The sequence below is a fragment of the Tachypleus tridentatus genome, chromosome 13 (genome assembly GCF_004210375.1).
Source record: "Tachypleus tridentatus isolate NWPU-2018 chromosome 13, ASM421037v1, whole genome shotgun sequence".
NCBI classification, from domain to species: Eukaryota; Metazoa; Arthropoda; class Merostomata; order Xiphosura; family Limulidae; genus Tachypleus; species Tachypleus tridentatus.
The window spans coordinates 94,845,101-94,868,400 of record NC_134837.1 but is presented as its reverse complement, the minus strand read 5'-3'; the positions used below and the strand labels follow the sequence as shown (position 1 = coordinate 94,868,400).

The 23,300-nt window shown below is 35.8% G+C and overlaps 1 protein-coding gene across 1 annotated transcript in view; it reads right to left on the bottom strand.

Moving 5' to 3' along the window:
• The window catches only part of LOC143241015 (glypican-6-like), a 52,173-nt gene extending 35,490 nt beyond the window's left edge, over positions 1-16,683 (bottom strand). Inside the window, exon 1 of the mRNA XM_076484418.1 lies at positions 16,191-16,683. Coding sequence (XP_076340533.1) covers positions 16,191-16,368 — 178 coding nt within the window. The 5' untranslated portion in view covers positions 16,369-16,683. The remainder of the gene's footprint in view (positions 1-16,190) is intronic.
• Between the last annotated feature and the right edge of the window lie 6,617 nt (positions 16,684-23,300).

The window sequence follows — 23,300 nt, the reverse complement described above, 5'->3', positions numbered from 1 at the left end:
AACGTAAAAAAATATATGCATTTTGCATTGTTAGACTCAACCACTTATTTAAGTAGAGCTTCGAAAGATGACAATAAGAAAATGGAAAATAAAAATAAAAACCTTTTTAGCATTTAATAGGGAAAATGTGAACACTATTAAGTTAGCCTAAATACTAGCTCGTCAAAAGTATAAGACCATACTGAAACGAAGCGTTAATCGGAAAACACGTAACGAAATTTAGTCATTCATTTGTGTTCAAGCATTAGCGTTGTCATCTCTCACTGACATCTCCTGTGTTACATTGGGTAAAAACATGGCAAAGGCTAAAAAGTTGACAGAGTTTGAACGGGGCAGAATATTCGAGCTGCAAAAGAAAGGTCCCTCTCAACGTGCCATCGCTGGTGATATTGGGCGTAGTAAAACTGGTGTTGCAAATTTCTTAAAAGACCCTGAGGGATACGGAACGAGAATTTCAAGTGGTCGGCCCAAGAAAATTTCGCCGGCATTGAGCAGGAGGATTTCATGGATTGTTCGGCAAGACATCAGCCGATCGTCGAACCAGACGAAGGCCCTTACGGACGCAGAATGCAACTCAAGAACAATAAGACGGCACCTACGAAAGAAAGGCTTTAAAAACCGTAAACGTCTTCAAAAACCACGCCTCCTTCCATACTACGAAACAGCTCGATTAAACTTTGCTGAGAAGCACCAAACATGGGACGTAGAAAAGTAAAAGAAGGTTTCGTTCTCTGATGAGAAAAAATTTAACCTGGATAGTCCAGATGGCTTCTAACATTATTGGCACGATAAGGATATCCCACTGGAGACATTTTCTACACGACACAGTGGAGGTTCCATCATGATCTGGGGTGCTTTCTCCTTCCATGGAACAATGGAGCTTCAGGTTATAGAGGGGCGTCAAAGAGCAGGTGGCTACACTGGCATGTTGGAGAGAGCATGCTTATTGACCGAAGGCCCTCGCTTGTGTGGAAATTTCAGCAGGACTGGATCTTTCAGTAGGACAACGGTGCAATCCACAATTCCCGCAGGACAAAGGACTTTTTCATGGCGAATAACGTAATTCTTTTAGACCATCCAGCGTGTCCGCCCAAACTAAACCCCATTGAAAATGTTTTGGGGGTGGATGGCAAGGGAAATCTATAGAAATGGACGTCAATTCCAAATAGTGCATGATCTTCGTGAAGCCGTCTTCAGCACTTGGAATATTATTCTAGCCAGCCTTCTAGAACGCTTATATCGACCATGCCAAAGTGAATATTTGCAGTTATTCGCAATGACGGCTATGCAACTCACTACTGAGACCTCTTGTTGGCATTTCCTACCCTGTTTGGGACTTCTTTTTATTATAGTCTTAAACTTTTGACCAACTAGTACTTAGGCTTATTTCATAGTGTTCACATTTTCCCTATTAAATGCTAAAAAAGTTTCTTATTTTATTTTTCCTTTTCTTATTTTCATCTTTCGAAACTCTACTCATATAAGTGGTTGAGTCTAACAACACAAAATGCATATGTTTTCTTTATGTTCATTGGCCTTAAGATTTTGGCCAGCAGTGTATATACACTATTATCTATTTCCAAACTCTGCTCACGACCTTCTCACATATCCTAATGACCCCTGTTTGTATCGCAACTCATGGGTTGAGAAACCTTAAGTTACGCGACGTTGACAGAAACTATAGGCCGGAGATTATCCACAAATGGTCTCAGAGTGTGAACATTAATTTGACTCAGAGATTGTGAGTTTAAACACTTAGTTCTCGTCCCCACCTGGTCTGTCATGGACTGGTGGTTAGTCTCTCGACTCATACTCTGAGTCAAGAGTTCAAATTCCCATCACACCAAACATGCTCGTCTTTTCAGCAGTGGGGGCGTTATAATGTGTTGTGGTCAATCTCACTATTTGTTGGTAAAAGAATAACCCAAAAGCTGCCGGTGGGTGATGTTGACTAGCTGCCATCCATCTAGTCTATCACAGCTAAATTAGTGAGGGCTAGACAAGGTAGCCCTCTTGTAGATTTGTGCGAAATTTAAATCAGACCGACCCACCACCAGTTGTCGTGTCCCTCCAAGGTCGCGCAAAACAACACGACCAAATCACAGTCCAAATCCAATCCCCCTGCTTAGTGATAGACTTTGTGAGCCTTTACGTTTTTTCTTGTGCATATGATTATGTCGATGAAATGAGATATTCCCTATGCTTGTTTGGTAGTATATATTACTGTAACTGTATTTATTGTTACACCATTTATAGTTTGATAAATTTTTCTTTTTTTTGGCGCGAGTTTTTCTCAGTGTTTTTAGTACCGATGTTACCATCCACTTGTAGTACATGTATGTTTACTGGGGAGGTACATGTCAGGAGTTGTGAATACATTTATTTTTTTATAGTGTGGCTAAAGTTTGTATTTCCTTAACGACTGTGATGTATCTTTCTTTCTTCCTAAACTTAACATTTAATGAGTTGTAAATACGTGTTCTTCGTATAAGCCTTCATTTTATCGGGTAATCTCGGCAGATTATATTTAAAATTATAGGGTCTTTAGTATAAGCACAAAGCACTTAAGCTATGAACCTCTTCAGCCTGTCCTTAGCGAAGTCTTTTCCATTTTAATGGCAAAGATTTTTTATAAACAAAACATAAAACTATTCGAACCTAATTTCCATGTGAGGTTAATTCGACCTACAATTAAGAAGAATTATATACAAAATGGAGAGCGACTGGTATCATCAGTCTAGAAAAAAAGAGAAGTCCTTAATTATCACTTTAACAACAGAAGTTTATTACTATTTTCAAAATATTGTTGTAGAAAGATAATTCAAATATTGTTGCGCTTGCTGTGGCGTAAGGATTAATATGCTATCTTGCAGATCGAAAGTATGGGCCATGATATAGTTAAACATGGTCCTTGCTTTTAGTCAAAGGTGCATTATAAGAATAACAAATGATCCTGTAATTTGACCAAAAACAAGCTACAGTCCCTGTTGCATAGGATTCTGCTGACTGACCGCCTTCCCTCTGATCAATAGTTGAATATCAGGGTGTGATATATTAAACCTTTTAGGTGTGTTAACTTTTTCTTTAAACGCAGAAGTGCCGCTCAGCTTGAAAACACCAATACCCAATATTTTCATTTGTTAACATTTATAAATAACACTTACTAAATGACTTTCAATTTGTATATAGTAAATGTAACTCTATTTTATCTGTGGGTCGTGGGTTCAAATCCCTGTCGCCCTACCTCCTCCCCCTTTCAGCCATGGAGACATTACAACGTATCGCTATATCCCACTATTCGTTGATAAAAGGATAGCCCAAGAGTTTGTGGTGGGTCGAGTTACTAGCTGACATACCTCTAGTATTTAACTACTAAATTAGGGAGGGCTACCTGAAGAGAAGATGGACACCACCAAGTAAATCTTATCGAGAATCACCGAAGTCACATCAGTATCTAAGGTGACCCAACGGTAGTAACTGACATTAAGACTGAAAAAGAAAAATCATTTTGTGGGACATTATGGAAAAAGAGGAGAAAAAGCTGACAAAAACGAAAGCACAGTGCACTCGACTCTTTCAAGAACATGAAGCTATCAGATGAAGTTTTGATTTGCATACACTCCTCTCAGCGTATATTAAGAAAAACGCGAACAAACCTACTAAGAACAAGTAGTATATGGTCATTACCTAGTTTTTACTAACAACAGTTTCAACAGAAGTTCAATTTACGACTAAATTCATTGTTTGGCAATGTGAAATTAAAATGATTAAGGTTAAATTAAGCTTTTTTCAAGTTTCTGGATTTTGGTTTCATCAGCCAATTCGACAAACTATGTTTCTTTGGAGAAAAAGGCAAATTATCAAGAGAAGAACAAAAGGAAAGCCACAGAATGATATAAAAGGATACCTTACTTACAATCGAAGACAGAATCCTATTTTTTACCAGATTAGTACTAAGATCATAACTTAATGTAAACTTATTGTCAGAGGACTAAAAAGTCAATCACTGTGAAGCAATTAAGTTTGTAGTTTAACCTTTATAACTTTTGGATATAGGTACACCTCAAAACAGTTCATGACAGTTGGTAAGTCCTAGTTATTTACAAACTTGAATTTTTTTATAATTTAAATGTGAAAATTTGTTTTTTAAATGTTTAAAGAAGTCTAACAATATTTTTTTCACAAGGCACACATTTAATTCAACGCACTTTTTCTCTAAAGAGATTTATATCGATTTAAATCTGAACTACTATTTAACCATATCAAAGAATTCGCTCAACTATTTCAATATGTACAAAGATCTGTAGAACTATAATACATCTTTACCAACTGCAAATTATTAGAATTATACTGCTATCATCTTACAGAGGTTGTTTTTTTTAATCGATTTGGCAGCTCGTTGTAATTACGCCTATCTGTTAAATTTCCTTAGAGTTTGAAAAATAATAAATATTGTATTACCCTGCTTTTATAAACTTACTGGTATCTATATCTTCATTATCAAAAGCTATGATTATTTGCTTCTTATAAATCATAAATAAACATGACATTTTGAAACAAATTTACATTACTGAATATCATATTCACACATACACACACACACTTCATTTTCATCTTAATTTAAGAAATGAACATAAAGACCCAGTCCGCTTCAAAAGAATATTGAGACAAAGCAGATTTAATAGGAATTAAACTATAAAAACATAGATCTTAAAGAGCAGTTCTCAGTAGTCGAAAGGGTGGAGGACTCATTTGTTTCTCTTTTCCAAATGTGTAAATGACAAGATGACCAAAAGAGGTTATCAATACAAGGTGGTCCATGGAGTGACTTGTACAATAAACAACCGGGCGTAGATATATTTTAGCAACTAAGAACTACAAAAGATAATATTACTGCCATATGTACGCGTGTTATAAGAGCCTTCTGGATGCTTCTAAACTTACAGTAACACTGACTTCCTTCTAATAATTAAACAGATGACATTAAACACAGACGCCTCAATAAATCAAGACACTGAATACCCCTGGTGTGTGAATTACATCTTGCCATGTGTGTTTCAGTCATAACATGAGTCAAATGTCCAGTCAAAGTCCATAGTTTTCCAGCATATGCGTGAAACTCCTGGGAAAATGTCATGTACATGACATCATAACTAAAAATAAACTTTAAGATTGATGTGATAGCCATTATGTTATTCTTTATCCTTTCTTTAACCTAATGTCACTGTCCTCCACCCAGTACTTCCGGTGATTTAAAAAACATTGTACACAATGTCTCACATAGCTGACCTTAGTACACTGTCTATTCGAAGATAATTAATAATTCACCAGAATGATATCCAAGCATGAACGATTAGTAGAGATAATTAAAATCCGTCACGTCTTATATTCCACATATATGTAGAGTAGAATGAAATCTTAAAGTTGGTATTTTTTATTTACCATACGCTAAACAGCAATGTTTTGTCTAAAACGAAGAAAGGGGCATTAATGATAGCCCCCAGTCACTCCGCGTGTCACCTTTCACCTCATTGCAGACTCATTAAGTCATACAGATTTAAATTACATACGACACTAATGTACGCGATAGTAAGACCCAACAGTATTAATTAAAGTTCAGTAACAAGAGAGAAAGAAGCTTGTAATTACTTGGAATTCTTGGAAGATGAGACAGAGGCACATCCATCTGAAACATGAATGGTTCATGAGCAACAAATGAATACCATAAACATACCCAGTCTGCACGATTGAACTGACATTCCATAACCGTCTTGCCAAAGCCCTTTTGTTTTGGTACAGTTGTTTTCAGTTAACATCGAGCTATTTACGAAGCGCGTCATACATGATTGATAGTAAATCATTCCGTACAGTGTTGTGAACACCGGAGAAGGTCTGTAGGTCACTTACCAGTGCAACAAGTTAAGTGAATAGAGATGGAATATGTTATCAACTGATAATAGTCAGTACAACATGGAAAAAAGTTGTTTGTAACGTAAGACAATCATCGTTCGTGTTTTCTACGACTCGACAGTTTTTACATCAAACAAACCAAACTTTATGACCACACTGTCCATGCATTGGTATGGGTCAAAACACCAATATTGTATAAGCGTAACTATGTGCTAGAGACTCCGACAAAACTCGTATCTGATTTTCAAACTTAATATTGTTAAATACATGCAGCATCGATCTTTATTAATTCATTGAGTTGATGATATACGTCGATAAAATATTATTGTTATCGCATACGTCAAGTGAACAATAACTGTATATTCTAAGCGTGTATGTGTGTTTTTCTTATAGCAAAGCCACATCGGAAAATTTGCTGAGTCCACCGAGGGGAATCGAAACCCTGATTTTATCGTTGCAAATCCGTAGACTTACTGCTATACCAGTGGGGACTACTCTAAGCGTCAGATATTTTAATATTTTTACTTATAATATTTAATAGTACAATAACATTTAAAATACAACTCTGAAGGAAATTGAAATTTTCATCCTGGATGGCACTTTATACAACAAAGCTAGAGACACCTAGCGTTTACATAAAACTACTTTTGCTAAAAGATTAAATATACTTGGAGTTTGATTCTCACAGGTACAAGGTCCGTATAAGTAGAGTTGTAGATAGATATTTTTTACAAAACATAATTACAACCAAGTTGTTACCAGAAGTGTAATTACTCATTACCAAACAGAATGTTAATGTTATTATTAAATTTTACTCTGTCACATAAACTTTCTGGTCAAATGTGTTCAGGTAAAAAATGGTCTGAGGAAATGGAAATATGAAGAATTTTCTTGTGTGTCAATAATACATAAATCTTCTGTTCTAACTTATCAATGAAAATGCATAAAAAAATATACTAAATTTCCCAATTTTTTATACCATTGTTTATATATTTTCAACAAAAAATGCAATAATTAATTAATTGTGAGGCCCATTCGTCAACACCACCTACCACTTGGACTACTCTTTTATCAACAAATAGCGGTATTAATAGTAATCTTATGACATCCCGACAGCTGAAAGAGCGAGCATGTTCGGTGACAAGGATACAAAACTGTACCCTACAAATTGCGAGTCGAAACACTATAACCATCAGGTTATATTAAGCCTAATTCGTTTAAAATAGTGGGAGTTGTTAGAAATGAACCTTTTGGTCGGGTTAATTACGCACCCCTGGCACTTGATGAAACTGAACAAATTATTTGCCAAACCCACGGAATCTTGTAAGTCTGAACGAATGGAATCAAACAAGTGCGTTAAAAGAATCAATATCAGCAGTAATTATTCGAAGGAAAAGCAAACAAAATTAAGTTATCGGTAGAACTTTCGACATTATTTTGCGATGAATTTATGGTATTTGTTTTGTTGTTGTTGCTGTCAAAACCCTGTACAAATAACAGATACTGCATAAAGTTATCCGACTTTTAGTGGGTTTGTTAAAAGGTACAAACCTAATAACATGGGTTGACGAAGAAATTAATTGTAAACATTTATTTTTACTCGCAAGTGGTTTGGCAATTTTTCTTGCTTAGTTGTAAAAACAGCAATTGACATATTAAGCCATTAACTTCAAAAACGAACAAAATAGAAGGAAGTGAGTCTTTGAAAGCTATAAACTGCTTAAGCATTTGTTTATGAGAAAAATACTAAATCTATCTGCCACCGTTTCTAGCTTTGAATTGTAAACCACAGGAAAGACAACTAGTCAGAAGCGCCCAGTATTAACTCTTCAACTATGCTTTTACTAACGAATAGTGAGATTAAACGAGATATTATAACGCTCCCACACATGTAAAAGCAAGGATGTGCGGCGCTCGGTTTAGATCGTGCAACACACAGGTTGAGAGATGAGTGTCGAAACTACCAGACTATGACAGGCTGTTATTAATGTGAAAATAAACAATGAAATACAAGAATAACACAAACAATTATGACGCGTCACTACAGCAAAACCTTTCTTAAGAAATAAAAACACATCTCGTTTATCTTTTACGAAGAAAGCATTAGTATCAATATGTTTGTTTGTGAATTCCGCGCAAAGGTACACGAGGGTTATCTGCGCTAGCCTTCGATAATTTAACAGGGTAAGATTAAAAGGAAGGCAGCTAGTCATCACCACCCATCGTTAACTCTTGGGCTACTCTTTTACTAATGAATACTGGGATTGATCGAACCATGATAACGCCCCCACGGCTAAACGTGCGAGCATGATTGGTGTGACGGGAATTTGAGCCCGTGACCCTGAAATTGCGAGTTGAGCACCCTAACCACCTGCCATGCAGGGATTTTATTATAAAAAAGGCGACAACGTGGACCTCAGTTTCCATATTAATACAACAATCACAGGGTTAGTGACGTTTTCATTCATTTCTTTATACACTGCTGGCCAAAATCTTAAGGACAATGAACATAAAGAAAAAATATGCTTTCGAACCATGAAAATAGGAAAACGGAAAATAAAAATAAAACATTTATTAGCATTTAATAGGGAAAATGTGAACACTGTGAAATTAGCCTAAATACTACCTGGTCAAAAGTTAAAACCATACTGAAACAAAGCGTTAATCGGTAAACATGTAACGAAATTTAGTGATTTGTGTACAAGCATTAGCGTTGTCAACATCTCCTACTGACATCTCCTGTGTTACATTGGGTAAAAACATGGCAAAGGCATAAAAAGTTGACAGAGTTTGAACGAGGCAGAATTGTCAAGCTGCAAAAGCAAGGTCTCTCTCAACGTGTCATCGCTGGTGAGATTGGGCGTAGTAAAACTGCTGTTGCAAATTTCTTAAAAGACCCTGAGAGATACGGAACGAGAATCTCAAGTGGTCGGCCCAAGAAACTTTCGCTGGCGTTTAGCAGGAGGATTCGACGGGTTGTCCGGCAAGACACCATCCTATCGTCAAACCAGATTATGGCCCTTACGGACGTAGAATGCAGCTCAAGAACAATAAGACGGCACCTCCGAGGGAAAGGCTTTAAAAACCGTAAACGTCTTCAAAGGCCACGCCTCCTTCCACACCACGAAACAGCTCGGTTAAACTTTGCTGAAAAGCACCACACATGGGACGTAGAAAAGTAAGAGAATGATGAGAAAAAAATTTAACCTGGATGGTCCAGATGATAGCTTCCTATGTTACTGGCACGATAAGGATATCCCACCGGAGACATTTCCTACACGACACAGTGGAGGAGGTTCCATCATGATCTGGGGTGCTTTCTCCTTCCATGGAACAATGAAGCTTCAGGTTATACAGGGACGTCAAACAGCGGCTGGTTACATTGGCATGTTGGAGAGAGCATCCTTATTGACTGAACGCCCTCGCTTGTGTGGAAATGATTGTATCTTTCAGCAGGACAACGCTGTAATCCACAATTCCCGCAGGGCAAAGGACTTTTTCATGGCGAATAACGTGATTCTTGTAGACCATCCAGCGTGTTACCCCGAATTGAAACCCAATGAAAATGTTTGGGGGTGGATGGCAAGGGAAGTCTATAGAAATAGACGTTAATTCCAAACAGTTCATGATCTTATTGAAGCCATCTTCACCACTTGTAATAACATTCCAGCCAGCCTTCTGCAAACGCTTATATCGACCATGCCAAAGCAAATGTTTGAAGTTATTCGCAATGACGGCCGTGCAACTCACTACTGAGACCTCTTGTTTGGCATTTCCTACCCTGTTTAGGACTTCTTTTGGGTATAGTCTTAAACTTTTGACCAGCGATGGCACGTTGAGAGAGACCTTGCTTTTGCAGCTCGACAGTTCTGCTACGTTCAAACTCTGTCAACGTTTTAGCCTTTGCTATGTTTTTACTCAATGTAACACAGGAGATGTCAGTGGGAGATGTTGACAACGCTAATGCTTGAACACAAATGACCAAAATTTTTTACGTGTTTACCGATTAACGCTTCGTTTCAGTATGGTCTTAAACCTTTGACCAGCTAGTATTTAGGCTTATTTCATACTGTTCACATTTTCCCTATTAAATGCTAAAAAGTTTTTTATTTTTATTTTCCATTTTCTTATTGTCATCTTTCGAAGCTCTACTGAAATAAGTGGTTGAGTCTAACAACACAAAATGCATATTTTTTCTTTATGTTCATTGGCCTTAAGATTTTGGTCAGCAGTGTACATCCAAATGTTAATATGACTGAACGAAGATATCGAATTTTCCATTTGTACAGCGTAACACTTGGAACAAGCTTTCGATAATTAAGGAATTACGAAAAACAAAAATCTTTATGTTGTAATTTGCAAATGTTCTAGTGCAGAAGATGGCGAGTGTTCAAATTATCAATCGATTGTTGATACGTAACTATCTTTGAAGATCTACCAAGGTAAGCTAGCATTTAATCCACATATTTTGTTTCTGTAATACAGATTAATTGTATGTAACTCATAACAAGCTTATAATGTAATATTTTTTTGTATTTATGGCTAAGCTATTAAAGCCATCTTTTGTCATCCCTAGTTTTGAACTGTTGATCAGAGAGAAGACAACTAGTCAACAGCGCTCTACCGCTATCTATCCATTAAAAAGATGACTGTCACACCTATAACGCACCGACAGCTTAAAAGGTCTAGTTAATGCTAAACCACTTAGTTATTCGGGTCTTTAAACGTCTGTAACACCATTAAACTTTATAAGTAGTTATTATGAAAAAAACAGTGAAAGATGATTTTTCATATACCCGTATTCTTATTTTCTGATATTACAGATGCAAGTGGTCTTCCTCTAGAGAAGCATTAGTTAAGAGCTGAGATAAAACCCTTACAGCTCATATAATACCAAATTAATTTAATCAAAAGTCCTTCACGTAAGTGTGAACCATTCAAAAGAGTAATATTGAGAAGATAAAAAATTTAGGCATTCTGAACCTAAACAACAATTTATACACACATAGGCTAAACGGTCAAGTCAGAAACCTCTAGAAATTAAGCATATCAGTCCATTATTTTAGAACTAAACAGATGGAAAGCAGCCCCACCACCACTATCAAGGACTTCATCTGGATCTTGAGCCGAATAAAGATATTGGCTGTCACTTTTTATAACTCCTTCCAAAACTAAACGTGCAGTCCCTCTTCAGCAGTATTACGTTTCAAACTCAAGACGCTCCGATCTGCATCCCGAAACTCTACCCAGTACACTAAGCCCGACCAGAAATAATATTTCATAATTTAGTCGGCACAGAACATACTGAGTTGGTCCCACAGGTGGCGCGCCAGATTTACAGTTCTTATTTGTTTTTGGAATTTCGCGCAAAGCTACACGAGGGCTATCTACGCTAGCCGTTCCTAATTTTGCAATGTAAGACAAGAGCAAAGGCAGCTAGTTATCACTATCCCTCGCCAACTCTTGGGCTACTCTTTTACCAATGAATAGTGGGATTGACCATCACAGTATAACGCCCCCACAGCTGAAAGGGCGAGCATGTTTGGTGTGACGGGGATTCGAACCCGCGAGCTTCTGATTACGAGTCGAGTGCCTTAACCACCTGGCCATGCCGGGCCTGAATTCTAAAAGAAACAAGTTTAATACGGCATGAATGAATTACATCAAAATAGCTGAGCACAAAATTACAATGAAAAAATGTCGACTTTCGTTATTAGAACCGCCTGTATGCTGAATTGGTTTCTGACAAATAAATGACAAATAAGAACTAAACTTTATAACGTAGTATTGGACTTCGCCTGCATTAGATATACTGATGTGTTAGAGAAGGTAGTGCCCATCATACTTTACTAACAGAACGATATTTCAAGACCACTTTGAGACCAGAGTTTTAAGTTTTGCTAAGTCAATTTTATTTATCGCTATGTAATAAATATAAATTTATACCTCTCTCTTAAAATATAATATTTTCATTTAATATCAAAACAACGCTACACCAGTTCTATCCCAATACGTATAAAATACAGATTAAGTTTACGTGAATGAAAACTTTGTTACTTCAAGCTATGTGGGTCATTGTCTGACGTGAAGAAAGTAACTTTCACTGTGGCATCCGAGGAATTTGTTATACGGATATTACCAGCTGGGAAGGCTCATATTTTATCCTGAGTGGGGACCACATCAATAGTATTTTTCTAATCCTGGGGGTCAGTACTTTATTTCCTCAGTGATAAAGCTTTATTTGTGTTTTTCGATCTTTACAGTTTATATTTAGAGGAAGAAAAAACACCTATTAGAAGTTAACCTTCTGACAACGATCTTCGAACTAATTTTTACCAACAATTTCTTGTATGTTATGCCAGCCCCCAGTGACAACGGTTTAGATTTTATTTAAGCAAGCGGCTGAACAACCTCGGAACGATGCCAATGAATAGCCAAAAGGAACCCAATTCCCTCCAGCTATTCAAATACACACACATGGATGATAAACACTATATAAGAGGCCTCCTGAATAAGTACGTTAATCGCACCTGGAAAAGTAGCCACACTGACCAAACGTGTATGTTATAATGACAGGCGTGACGAATTAGAAACGTTTTTTTATTTATTTGTTTGTTTTGCTTTTTCTCTTTAAAGAGAAATAACAAAGAAATATTTTCAACAAAGATAATCCTCTAAACAAAAACACTAACTCTCGTTGGGAATAATATCAGTACCCACCGAGCGAAGAAATATAACACAACTAGTAAGTATTTATTTATGTCTGGATAGATCTTTCATAATTTCTATGAGGCCCGGCATGGTCAGGTGGTTAAGGTACTTGACTCGTAATCTGAGAGTCGCGGGTTAAATTCCCCGAAACACCAAACATGCTCCCCCTTTCAGCCGTGGGGACGTTATAATGTAACGGTCAATCCCACTATTCGTTGGTAAAAGAGTAGCCCAAGAGTTGGCAGTGGGTGGTGATGACTAGCTGCCTTTCCTCTGGTCTTACACTGCTAACTTACGGACTGCTAACGCAGATAGCCCTCATGTTGCTTTGCGCGAAATTGAAAATAAATATTATTTCTATCACACATACACTAAAATACGTACGCTTTTAATCAAAATCACTTTTGGTTCCTTGCATAAATAACTTATTATGTAATTTAACTGGTTGAACTTTGAATGAACTCGTCAAATTTCACAAGAAATCTCATTCTTTTTCTTTATCCCACGAACTATTTACTGTTTGAGGTCACACAGCTTTCCAGCTAAATCAAGTTTTGAAATTGTTGTTTTGTTTTTTTTAGCGCAAAGCTACACAATAGGTTAAACTGGTTTTTGTATACTTTTGTAGACTGCATGTTTCAGAATATGCGCTCAAGTCGATTCATGGTGTACTTTCAGCACTTGAGGCTTGTGAAAGAATAGAGTATCATCTGTTGTTTTTATCTCCGTTTCATTAAACTCGATATTTAATGTTTGAGTATAAACCAACTTTTTCTTTTGTGTGATATAGCAGATTGCATAGGTCTGCGATGGTTTTACTGTTTTGAAAATCTTACATGTCCTGTAATAATTCCTGCACACTGTATCCGAAACTGATACACATTCTTCTCCAGCACGTACAGATTTTTCACGAAACGTCGTATGTACTTTTACATAAGGGCCCGGCATGGCCAAGCGTGTTAAGGCGTTCGACTCGTAATCTGAGGGTCACGGGTTCGCATCCCCGTCGCGCCAAACGTGCTCGCCCTTTCAGCCGTGGGGGCGTTATAATGTGACTGTCAATCCCACTATTCGTTGGTAAAAGAGTAGCCCAAGAGTTGGCTGTGGGTGGTGATGACTAGCTGCCTTCCCTCTAGTCTTACACTGCTAAATTAGGGACGGCTAGCACAGATAGCCCTCGAGTAGCTTTGTGCGAAATTCAAAACAACACAAAACTTTTACATAAGTGAATCATATTCATTGAAATCGGGTCGCATTAAGTTATGTTCAAAATGTTGAGAGCCGTTGGCTATAGATTTTTCTAGATCAATCGCGACGTGACAGTTTCATCTTAATATAATAACAAAAATGTTCATTGTGGTAAACGAAAAAATAATTTGATCTAAATAATTGTTGCCGTATTCTAAAAAACATTCTTACGTGATAAAAATAAATGAATATTATTTTATAAATCTGCGTAGCTAAATTATGGAAAATCTGTTATTAAAACCAAAACAACTTTCATGAAACTTAAATTCGCAGGCCTATGTCATCGAGAGTGTTTTTTATAGCACTACCCACATTAAATTTATATCTACATTTCACCAGGACTTATTTCAGTTTCATTAATTAGATTATATATATAAAATAATTAATGTATTTACAAATTGTGTTTCAAAAATCTGTAAACCTTAATTAATAGAGAAGAAATTTATTGACTTTCTTTATTTTACAGTTCAAAAGTCTAATACTCTCCAAATTAATTTTCATTTGACTCTCTAAAATGGGTTTGTATTTAGATTGATTGTGTTCAGTTAAAGGTAAGAAAGAATTATGTATTATAGTTTATAATGATTTCATATTTGTAATAGTGGTTAGCTGATAGTGGTCATTGCTTTTACAGTTACCACTAAACCTGTTCGTATAGGCAAACATTCGGATGTACAACGTACAATGTCTAAAAATATCCACCAAATAACGACACTTTTTCTTCACTGTTAAAATATCAGTGAATTACGAATTTTTGTAATCATTTATCAACCTATTTGTTCTTCGGTGGAATAACGGCAAGTCTAAAAACGTGTAACGCAAAAATCCAGGGTTTGAATCCCCACAGAGTGGACACAGCGCACAGCTTAATATGGCTTTATTATAAAACAAACAGTCATTATATACTTAATTCCCATATAGATCGCAGTTGGAAGAGATCTATCTGATTGTAACAGCTTTCTCTGCCTGGACTACCAATGCGAGGATCGGTTCGGGACCTCTTTCATTCAACCTTTACTCTGAGACCGTAAGTGCACTTAAGAATGATGGTCAACTACTTGTATTCGAATACAAGAGAGTTAGTGACGAGTTGCGTCCTTTAGTTCACAGGCTTAGAAAATGTTATGAACAGATAGATAGCCCTTATGTAGCTTGGCGCGAAATACCGAAAAATACATCCTCCTCGCGTAAAACAAAAGTAAAATAGTACTGTATTCTTTTTAGTTATTGTTTGTTTTGTTTCTCAGTCAAAACAGTACACAATATTTGTATCTAAGGGTCGCAATATTCATTTACAGAACACATACAAGGTAAAATTAGACAAATAAGTTTTGATCTTAACATAAAGTGTAACAACAGACATGAAACATCCCATGTTTATTTATTTGTATAATTTCTCCATTTTTTTTTTTTTTTTTGAGTGAGCAAATAATGGGTTGTTTGTTGGACAGGAAACTACACATTGGGATGACTAGTTGTGTTCTGTCCACCATGGACATCAAAATCAGAGTTTTAGCGAGTAAGCCCTGAGACTCACTGCTAAATCAGCGGAGAGATAACAAATAAATAGAAACTAGAAGTAATATGTCTGTGACGATACGTATAAAAATGTTGTATTGTTTGAGAAAATATATTACACACTGTTCTTGATAAAAACCCGTGCTGGAGCGTTAGGGAATAACGTGCTTTTTGGGTTTGTTTGTTTTTTTCAATTATTATAAACCCCTCATGCCTGTCAATTATGGTTCCGAGTAAAACCCGTCCAGTATATCTTCGTCTCAGTTAATACAGAGAAGAAAAATAACGAACAAAAGAAACGTATAATTAGAGATACTTCATTTATTTATGGATTTAAATCGCTATTTGCAAAAGGAAACTATAAGTAAACCTGCCATTCACGTATTCGCACAGAAGGTGGCGTTTGCTTAATAAGTGAACGAACAATACAGATGTAATTTAAAACATTGGTATATGTTACATACTTTCTAACATCTGGATGAGAGATTACTCAAATGAGGACAATATTAACAAGTAAATAAAAATAAGGGTGTGTGTGTTCAAGTAATTTCTTTTCTGACGTAATTCTCTGAGAAGAGGGTTAATTATGGCCAAAGTAGGGAAATGCGTAACTCTGATGAATGAAACATCTGAAATAAAAACATTTAATTGTTTAATGATAATTTCTTAATGAAATTCATCGTCTAGAACTTTATAATTATAGCAAACAGCCTTCATCAGACATAAAACCACTGTTATCTAAATAATTCGTTTTGTTATTATTCCTGGTAAATAAGCAGAACAAAAATAATTGAGATACTTACCAAAAATTGCTTTCCCCGGTACATCGTTGTCATCGAATCCTTTCGCTGAATAGGCATACTTAACAAAAGAACAAGCTAAGTTATTTACGTTTACAGCAGACACTAAGTAGAAATATGTCAACAATATCATTACAACAGGGAATACCTGAACAAATATCTGCTTCTTTTCGAAACCCATGTTAATTTTTCTGTAATTTGCTGAAACTCAAAAGAATTTTTACTTCGGCTTTAGTAAGTCAGAACCCAGCATATCTTGTAAGCCTACAACGGATGTCACTTTTAAGTACCGATGACTTTGCAACTGGGTAGAGCTACTTTCTCTCGCTGACCAAATTTATCATAATAAGATGCCTTGTATACAAAGAAGCTATTCAACTTCTAAATACAACAGGAAAGACAAAAACAAAACGAGAAACGAACAAGCAGAAGCTCTTGAGAAATGTGCGCCCTCTAGGTTATGCCTTCTCTCACAGACTTGCACTGACACGAAGGAAAGAATTCACAACCAACGACTTCCGCTACACACTTGCTGGTGCCGCCATGTGTCCAAAAGCAAGAAGTCTTTGAGAAAATCTTAGTGGCTGTTCTATCAAGCGTTCTTCCTACTCAAGAAAACTTATTAAGTTCTAAACATTTTTGTCCAATACCCAAGGTCAGAATAGTTGTAGTTAAGCTATTGTCAATAAATTATTATATTTTATCTACATGTTTAATACTAATCATAATTGAATATAATTTTATTTCTCTGTTTTTAATTTAGCAAATCGTAGGGAGTAGGAGAGACAGGAAGTATTTCCCTCACAGTTTTTTAATGGTTATCACTTAGGAACTGACTTTACCTACTAGTGTCGTGCAACACTTTTTATTATTTTATTTTGTTTTAGAAGCTTAGAACGAGGTGTCAACTACTTGCCAGCCCTTTTATGTGCTAATGACTTAGTAATTACCCGTAAGATGAGTTTAGTACTGTTTAACTAGTGTAGTAATCATGATAACCGTTCAGTTAAAGTCTTCCTAAGAGATATTAAAATATATATAAATCAAAACTCTTCCTTTTCTGAGGGATGAAACCTAGAATTATAAGTGAATCGGATTCTACTGACCTTTTAAACACATCTTTCTGAATTACTTATTCACCAAGAACCTTGTGAGTCTGTGTCTTTGTTTGTTACATCCTTCCTAATAATATAAGATCACAAACGCAAAATGAAACAAAAACGTTGTTAATGCTGGTGTTCATCCGTTTAGTTATTGCTCTGAATTTCTAGAAAACGAGTAACTTCATACTTTTTTTTTGGCCAATATTTACCTTTAGTATCGCAATAACTAACCACATAAAATTATTCAAATTGATTCAATATATGGGCCAAACTGAAAATGAATGTTATATAAATAAGTCAGCAAGTTTGAAGCTTAGTGAGAAAATAGTAGTACTTTTCTGCATTGGGTTAACTGATTTGCAGTGACGTATTTAAACAGGGGCTAGAGGGAACATAGCTCCAGAGCCCATGATCTTAATGGGAGCCTATTGATTATTTTATCAATGTAAAATTACGTGAGGAATAGACAGTGGCGGATTTAAGGTTGTGTGGGCCCAGAGGGTAATAATGTTTGTGGTCCCTACATCTCGTGTAATTTTACATGTAATAAAATTATCAGTGGGCTCTCATTAAAACCATGGGCCCTAGGACTGAGCCATCTCTAGTCCTTATCTAAATACGCCACTGGATGTCCACAAAAAGTCCGCCACCGCTGATTTGTTGTCTTCGCTATTGTAATGTGATTTAAAGTTGCAATGTCTTGTATACTTCAATCTCTGACTTTTCGGTAGGAAACTCAAGTTTTACCATTTATTTTATGATCCCAGTCACACAACGGTATGTCTGCGGACGTAAATCCTAGAAACCGGGTTTCGATACCCATGGTGGGCAGAGCACAGATAGCCCTTTGTGAAGCTTTGTGCTTAATAACAAACAATAAACATCTTTATACTAATTACATATTCATGACAAACATCATCAACTCATACATACTTGCAGTGTAGTGCTATCAAAACATTGTTTTTTTTAATATGAATAGAATTGTAAAATTTTATTTATAAACATTAAAACTAAGCGTGGTATAATTGGATATTTTCCAAAACATGAAGTAAAGCTATTTAAAACAAGATATATTTTGATTTGGATTCATGAGTGGTCATGAAAAGGTTTTAACTTTCACACATGTTGTACGAAACAACGTAAGTATTTGTACTACACTGTAACAAATATTCAATATTTTTTTGTTTTCTTGTGGGAAAGAAACACTCTTGCTGTTTCTGAAGATGGAGAAGAATAAAGGACTGGGATTTTTTTTTTCTAGGAACTAGATAATCTATATAGAAAAATAAAATGACATTCGCTTTGTTTGTGATAAGTATGTAACTGATGTAAATCACGCTCACTTTTAAAAATTGAAAAATAAATAGCACCTGCCTATTCGTGTTGATTTAGGAACAAACAGTGAGAATGATTTTAACAAACCCAGTCGTATTTGTATCTTTTTTTATTTGTTCCTCTATCAAGAAATACAGACTGGACATATTTTCTTTCATAGGAATAAGGTTAACATTTGTCAAGTACAATATTCATCAGTTAAATAATTTTGAAGCACGCCGCGATCTTTCGTTTGTCGTAAGATTCTGAAAAATATTAACATCAGAAACCCTAGGATTGTACTCTCTTTCTGTTACGTTATATTACCCTCGACAAAATTTGGAAATCGTAAACGAATATATGGTTAAATATTTATATTACTTTTCAAAGATCTATATTTTGCTTATGATTTTCTTTAGCTTATAGATGTTGTCAATGCGTAGATGTGGTCCCATATCTTTACTGTAGTCTTGCTATTTGGTGCATTTGATGGTGGAGCAATCTACCGCTAGTAGTTGATAGTTTGATAACTTCTTTGGATTCACAATGGAATTTTACTAAGACCCAGCCAAAGTCATAGCCTGTTGTTGATCAGTAGTGATGGATAACAGCATCCGTAGTGCCATCAGAGAGCCTGTAACAATTAAACATGGAAGCTACAAATGATTTTTCTTCCTCTTTCTTTGATATCACTTCATTTATCAAATCATTGGACCTTCTTTCATCTATTTTATATGGATGGACATCTAAATAATGTGATCTGATTATTGTAATTGATTTACGTCTAAGATAAATTCCCTTCATTGTGTTGATGTAACCGACATTGGTCTCTTCTAACTGATCGAATCAATAATAATTGTAGGATAGTTCTTGATTAGTAGTGGTATCAATCAGCATTAGCACAAACTTGTGGCACCTCACATGATACTCAGCGAAAGTTTCACTTGACTTTTATTCTTCTTCGATTGATGACTAATGAGGTGGGCTTTCGCAATTTGTATGTTATTAGGTGAGGACTAAATTAAAATCTAAGACAGCTTTCATTATGTTAGAATTTACAGTGTTGCTTTCTGTTAATTTGTGAGATCATTTGTTATTAGAGAATAGAGAAATGCGTTTTCTATATATCAGTTAATAAGTTGTTCACTTATCAAGGAAAAGAGAATGAGGCTTCTGTCAGTGTTGACCTAAATGGATGAGAGATCAATTTATTACACTAATTTATTCCATGTAGTTTTTCATATCCATTACTGTATGACTCAGAAACCATAGCTAAACTGATGTATTTCCTCTGTCGTGTACAACCAAAGGCCAGACTCAACTATTGAGACACTTGTACTCATTATTGATAGAGTTGATAAACCTAAAGTTATGATATCCTGTATTCTAAAGACGGCTGATATGGATATTAAATCTTTAAGTAAAATAAAATACATCATAATGTTTCGACCTTCTTAGGCCATCTTCAGGTTAACAGAGAGAATATTTACTTCAAGTGGGTTTATTGTCATGATGAATTATATTCTGTTTGCTTGATGGTAGTGTAAGCAGTTGGTTTGGACCTAAAATTAACTTTCATATAAATTAAGTTGTTAAGCATATACTGTAGAAAACTTTTGCCAGATATATTCACATCCTCTTCTAGATTATCTAAGATGGCCAGAAAACCGCAGATGTCTCGAGCAAATCTGTTCATTTTTATTTATATCTGACTCATTACTCTTTTTTTTTCTGTTTTTCTCTTGTTCAGCCAGATAGGTGTCAGTTCTTCAGCAACATAATTATTCAGCTTCTACAGATGTTTGTCATTTGTTCAGGTAACATGTGATTGTTGACACTCATCCATGAATGGTTTAAATGGTTGCCAATTAAAAAGTGGCTCATCCACCTGGACATTAATGGTTTCCATGCGTCTTGTGGGAACAACAGCCATTCTTAATATCTGCGGTTAAGCTGAGATTTCCTTGCCATCTTGTCATAACCTTTCTCCTATGGTTCTGCAGCCTTCCTCGGATAGTGCCATGTACATTTATCATGGTTAATCATAAAAAAACTCTCGTATGCTTTCGTCGTCTCTTGGAGATGTCTGCTCTTGTTGGTGGGTTCTCTATAATGTCGAAGAGGGATGTCACTTTTAAGCCAAATATTATAACATTTGGTGACCGCCTAGTCATATGCTGTTTAGTTATGGAATATTCTACCATTAGATATAGAAGATGGCCATATCGGTCAGCCAACTATGGATTGTCAAACTTGGTAACCTGAACTTTAATATTTGCAACACCTCTTTGACTACAGATGGTCTTTCAAAGTACGAATTTTCACCACTAGCAATATCTAATACAACTTGGAAGATATCTGGTTGTTGAAGTTCTTTCCTTTACAGTTATGTATTTTGTCAGCGTGAAAGTGGGATTCATATTTCAGCTAATAAATTTGTGGCTCTCTGAGTTAAGAAATTTGTGACTGTTTAAGCTTCACTTCCATTGGTGGAGGAGTAGATAGTGGTCATAATGTGGTAACTTACATTTGTTATCTCTGCCAGAGATTCAGTGATACCAAAGACAGTTTGCTGACTCAGCTTTTTGTGATATGATCTGTAATTGAAGTGAAAACTTTAAATAGTTCAGTGTCTGCATCACTGCTTTATATCTTAATGTGAAGGTGCAGAATGTGATATAGGCTCTTCAACTATTACAACCTTTAGTTTCATGCTATATTCTTCCAGTTTATTAACATTGTGCTAATGTTACTTTTCATAATATCCTACATTTACACTGTTGCTGCAATCTGTTGAACCAAATGAGTTGTATGATTTTGGGCATATAGTGAGCAGACAGACTCTCAAAGGTTGTCAAATGAACTCTATTGTATTTTCGTGTAGTTATATCTCGTTGTCTCAAGGCTTAAACAATCTGAAAGATACTGAAAGCCCCTAACAATGATAGAGGTAGTGAGATGGAAGTGGTTAATTTTTTATACTATGGTAATGGCACTAATTTTCGTTCAGTTTGCCATTTGGTACTTCCTGCTCAATATTACCTTGTTTCTGGAGCAACGCTGTTATGTTTCTGGTGCTACTAGCATTTGAATCCAGAAATAAACTTTCAATCTGTACTTGGATAATCAAGCACCAGTGTCGTGATTGGTAAGTGCATTTTAAGTTGTACTCCATCTGAAGTATGTGTCCATTCTAATCAACTTAGTATTTAACAAGCATTATCCACGATGTACTAGTTATAGAAGACATAGCAAAGAGAGCCATAGAGTTATTTCTTAATTGTGAACCAAGTCAATTTCTTGACAACTGTAATCTTGACAAATTGGTTTTTACCCCATCATTATTAAATGATGTATCAAAGAGATTACTGCATATTTTTTTGTGCTCGAGCTACGAGCTGGTGCCTCATATCCACTAGGTTTGCATGTTTTCAATAACGTCTTTATAGGTTATTGTCTAAACTAATAAAGTCATTTATATAGGTTTACAGTTTTCTCACTACAAACCATACAAAGCTAGTTTTTAATACATTAAATTATTACTTGTTCGTTGTACAGGCTAAATGAAATTACTAAACAATTGTAAGTCACTATGCATAGGAAAGCAGTCGCAATTTATCTTTCTTTATTGCTATGACCTGCTAGTAGCCAGATGCAAGTCCAAGGAGCTCATCTTCACCTACCACTTTAACATTGTAAAAATTTTCAAGAACTGTATGATTACTTTCGTGTAGTGTCTAATTATTGTCTATGCTAGGTAACGTTTCTTTCTAACCATGGTGCTTAGCAATTAGCTGTTATGTGACATGCATGCCACTGTATATGTGGTATTATTATGTCAGTACTGTTTGCATTAAACATACATATAGTTCGGTAAACAATGACTGTCTAGTGGGTTATCCAAGATTCTGATGTTGGAAGTGCAAAGAACTATGCAACCTTTCTTAACAAGTTAGTACACTCTTAAGCAGGTGGAAGTGACAGTTTTTCATCCTAAGGAAACTGAAGATTCACTGAAGTTTCTTATTAAGAGGGTTGCATTGGACGATCTGCCTATAGACCTGCAACACTCGAACAAACCACGATAGCTAACAACTCCTATAATAATTCCATTCTAGTAATTTTCATGACTGAGCTAAGGTAATACTAAAATGTATCTTAAACAATTTTTTCCTTTTAATGAATATAATCACTACTGGCAAGATGAAGTTTTGATAGTCCCAGTATCATGCCGCAATGGTGTATCTCAGGTCTAGCTTAATGCTATTGTCTAACCACCTATTCATACACAAGCTAAAGTGTTACTCTGAGTCCACAGCCATGCTCATCTCAGAACCTTGTGCTTTAAATCAGTTTGTCAACTACAGCAACCAACTGCTCTCCTCCTAAAGATTAGATGAATAGTTGGGCTAGATCTGCTCTTCTCATAATGAGTGCTATATTGAGGAAACTAATTTTCTAGTGTATGAAACTACTTCACTTAAAGTATATTCCTTCTGGTTTTGTTCTGGACTTGTTTTGTATAATGTAAACATTTAGAGTAAATTTAATATTTCCAGCTTATTTTCTGAGGTTCAGTGGATATTCCACCTAGCTCACGTGATGTTTCTCAAGTTGTTCATCAAACTTCCAATATTACTATGAAGATTGTCCTACTCAGTTAAGTCTTTGACTTGCATGTGGTGCAATATGGGTT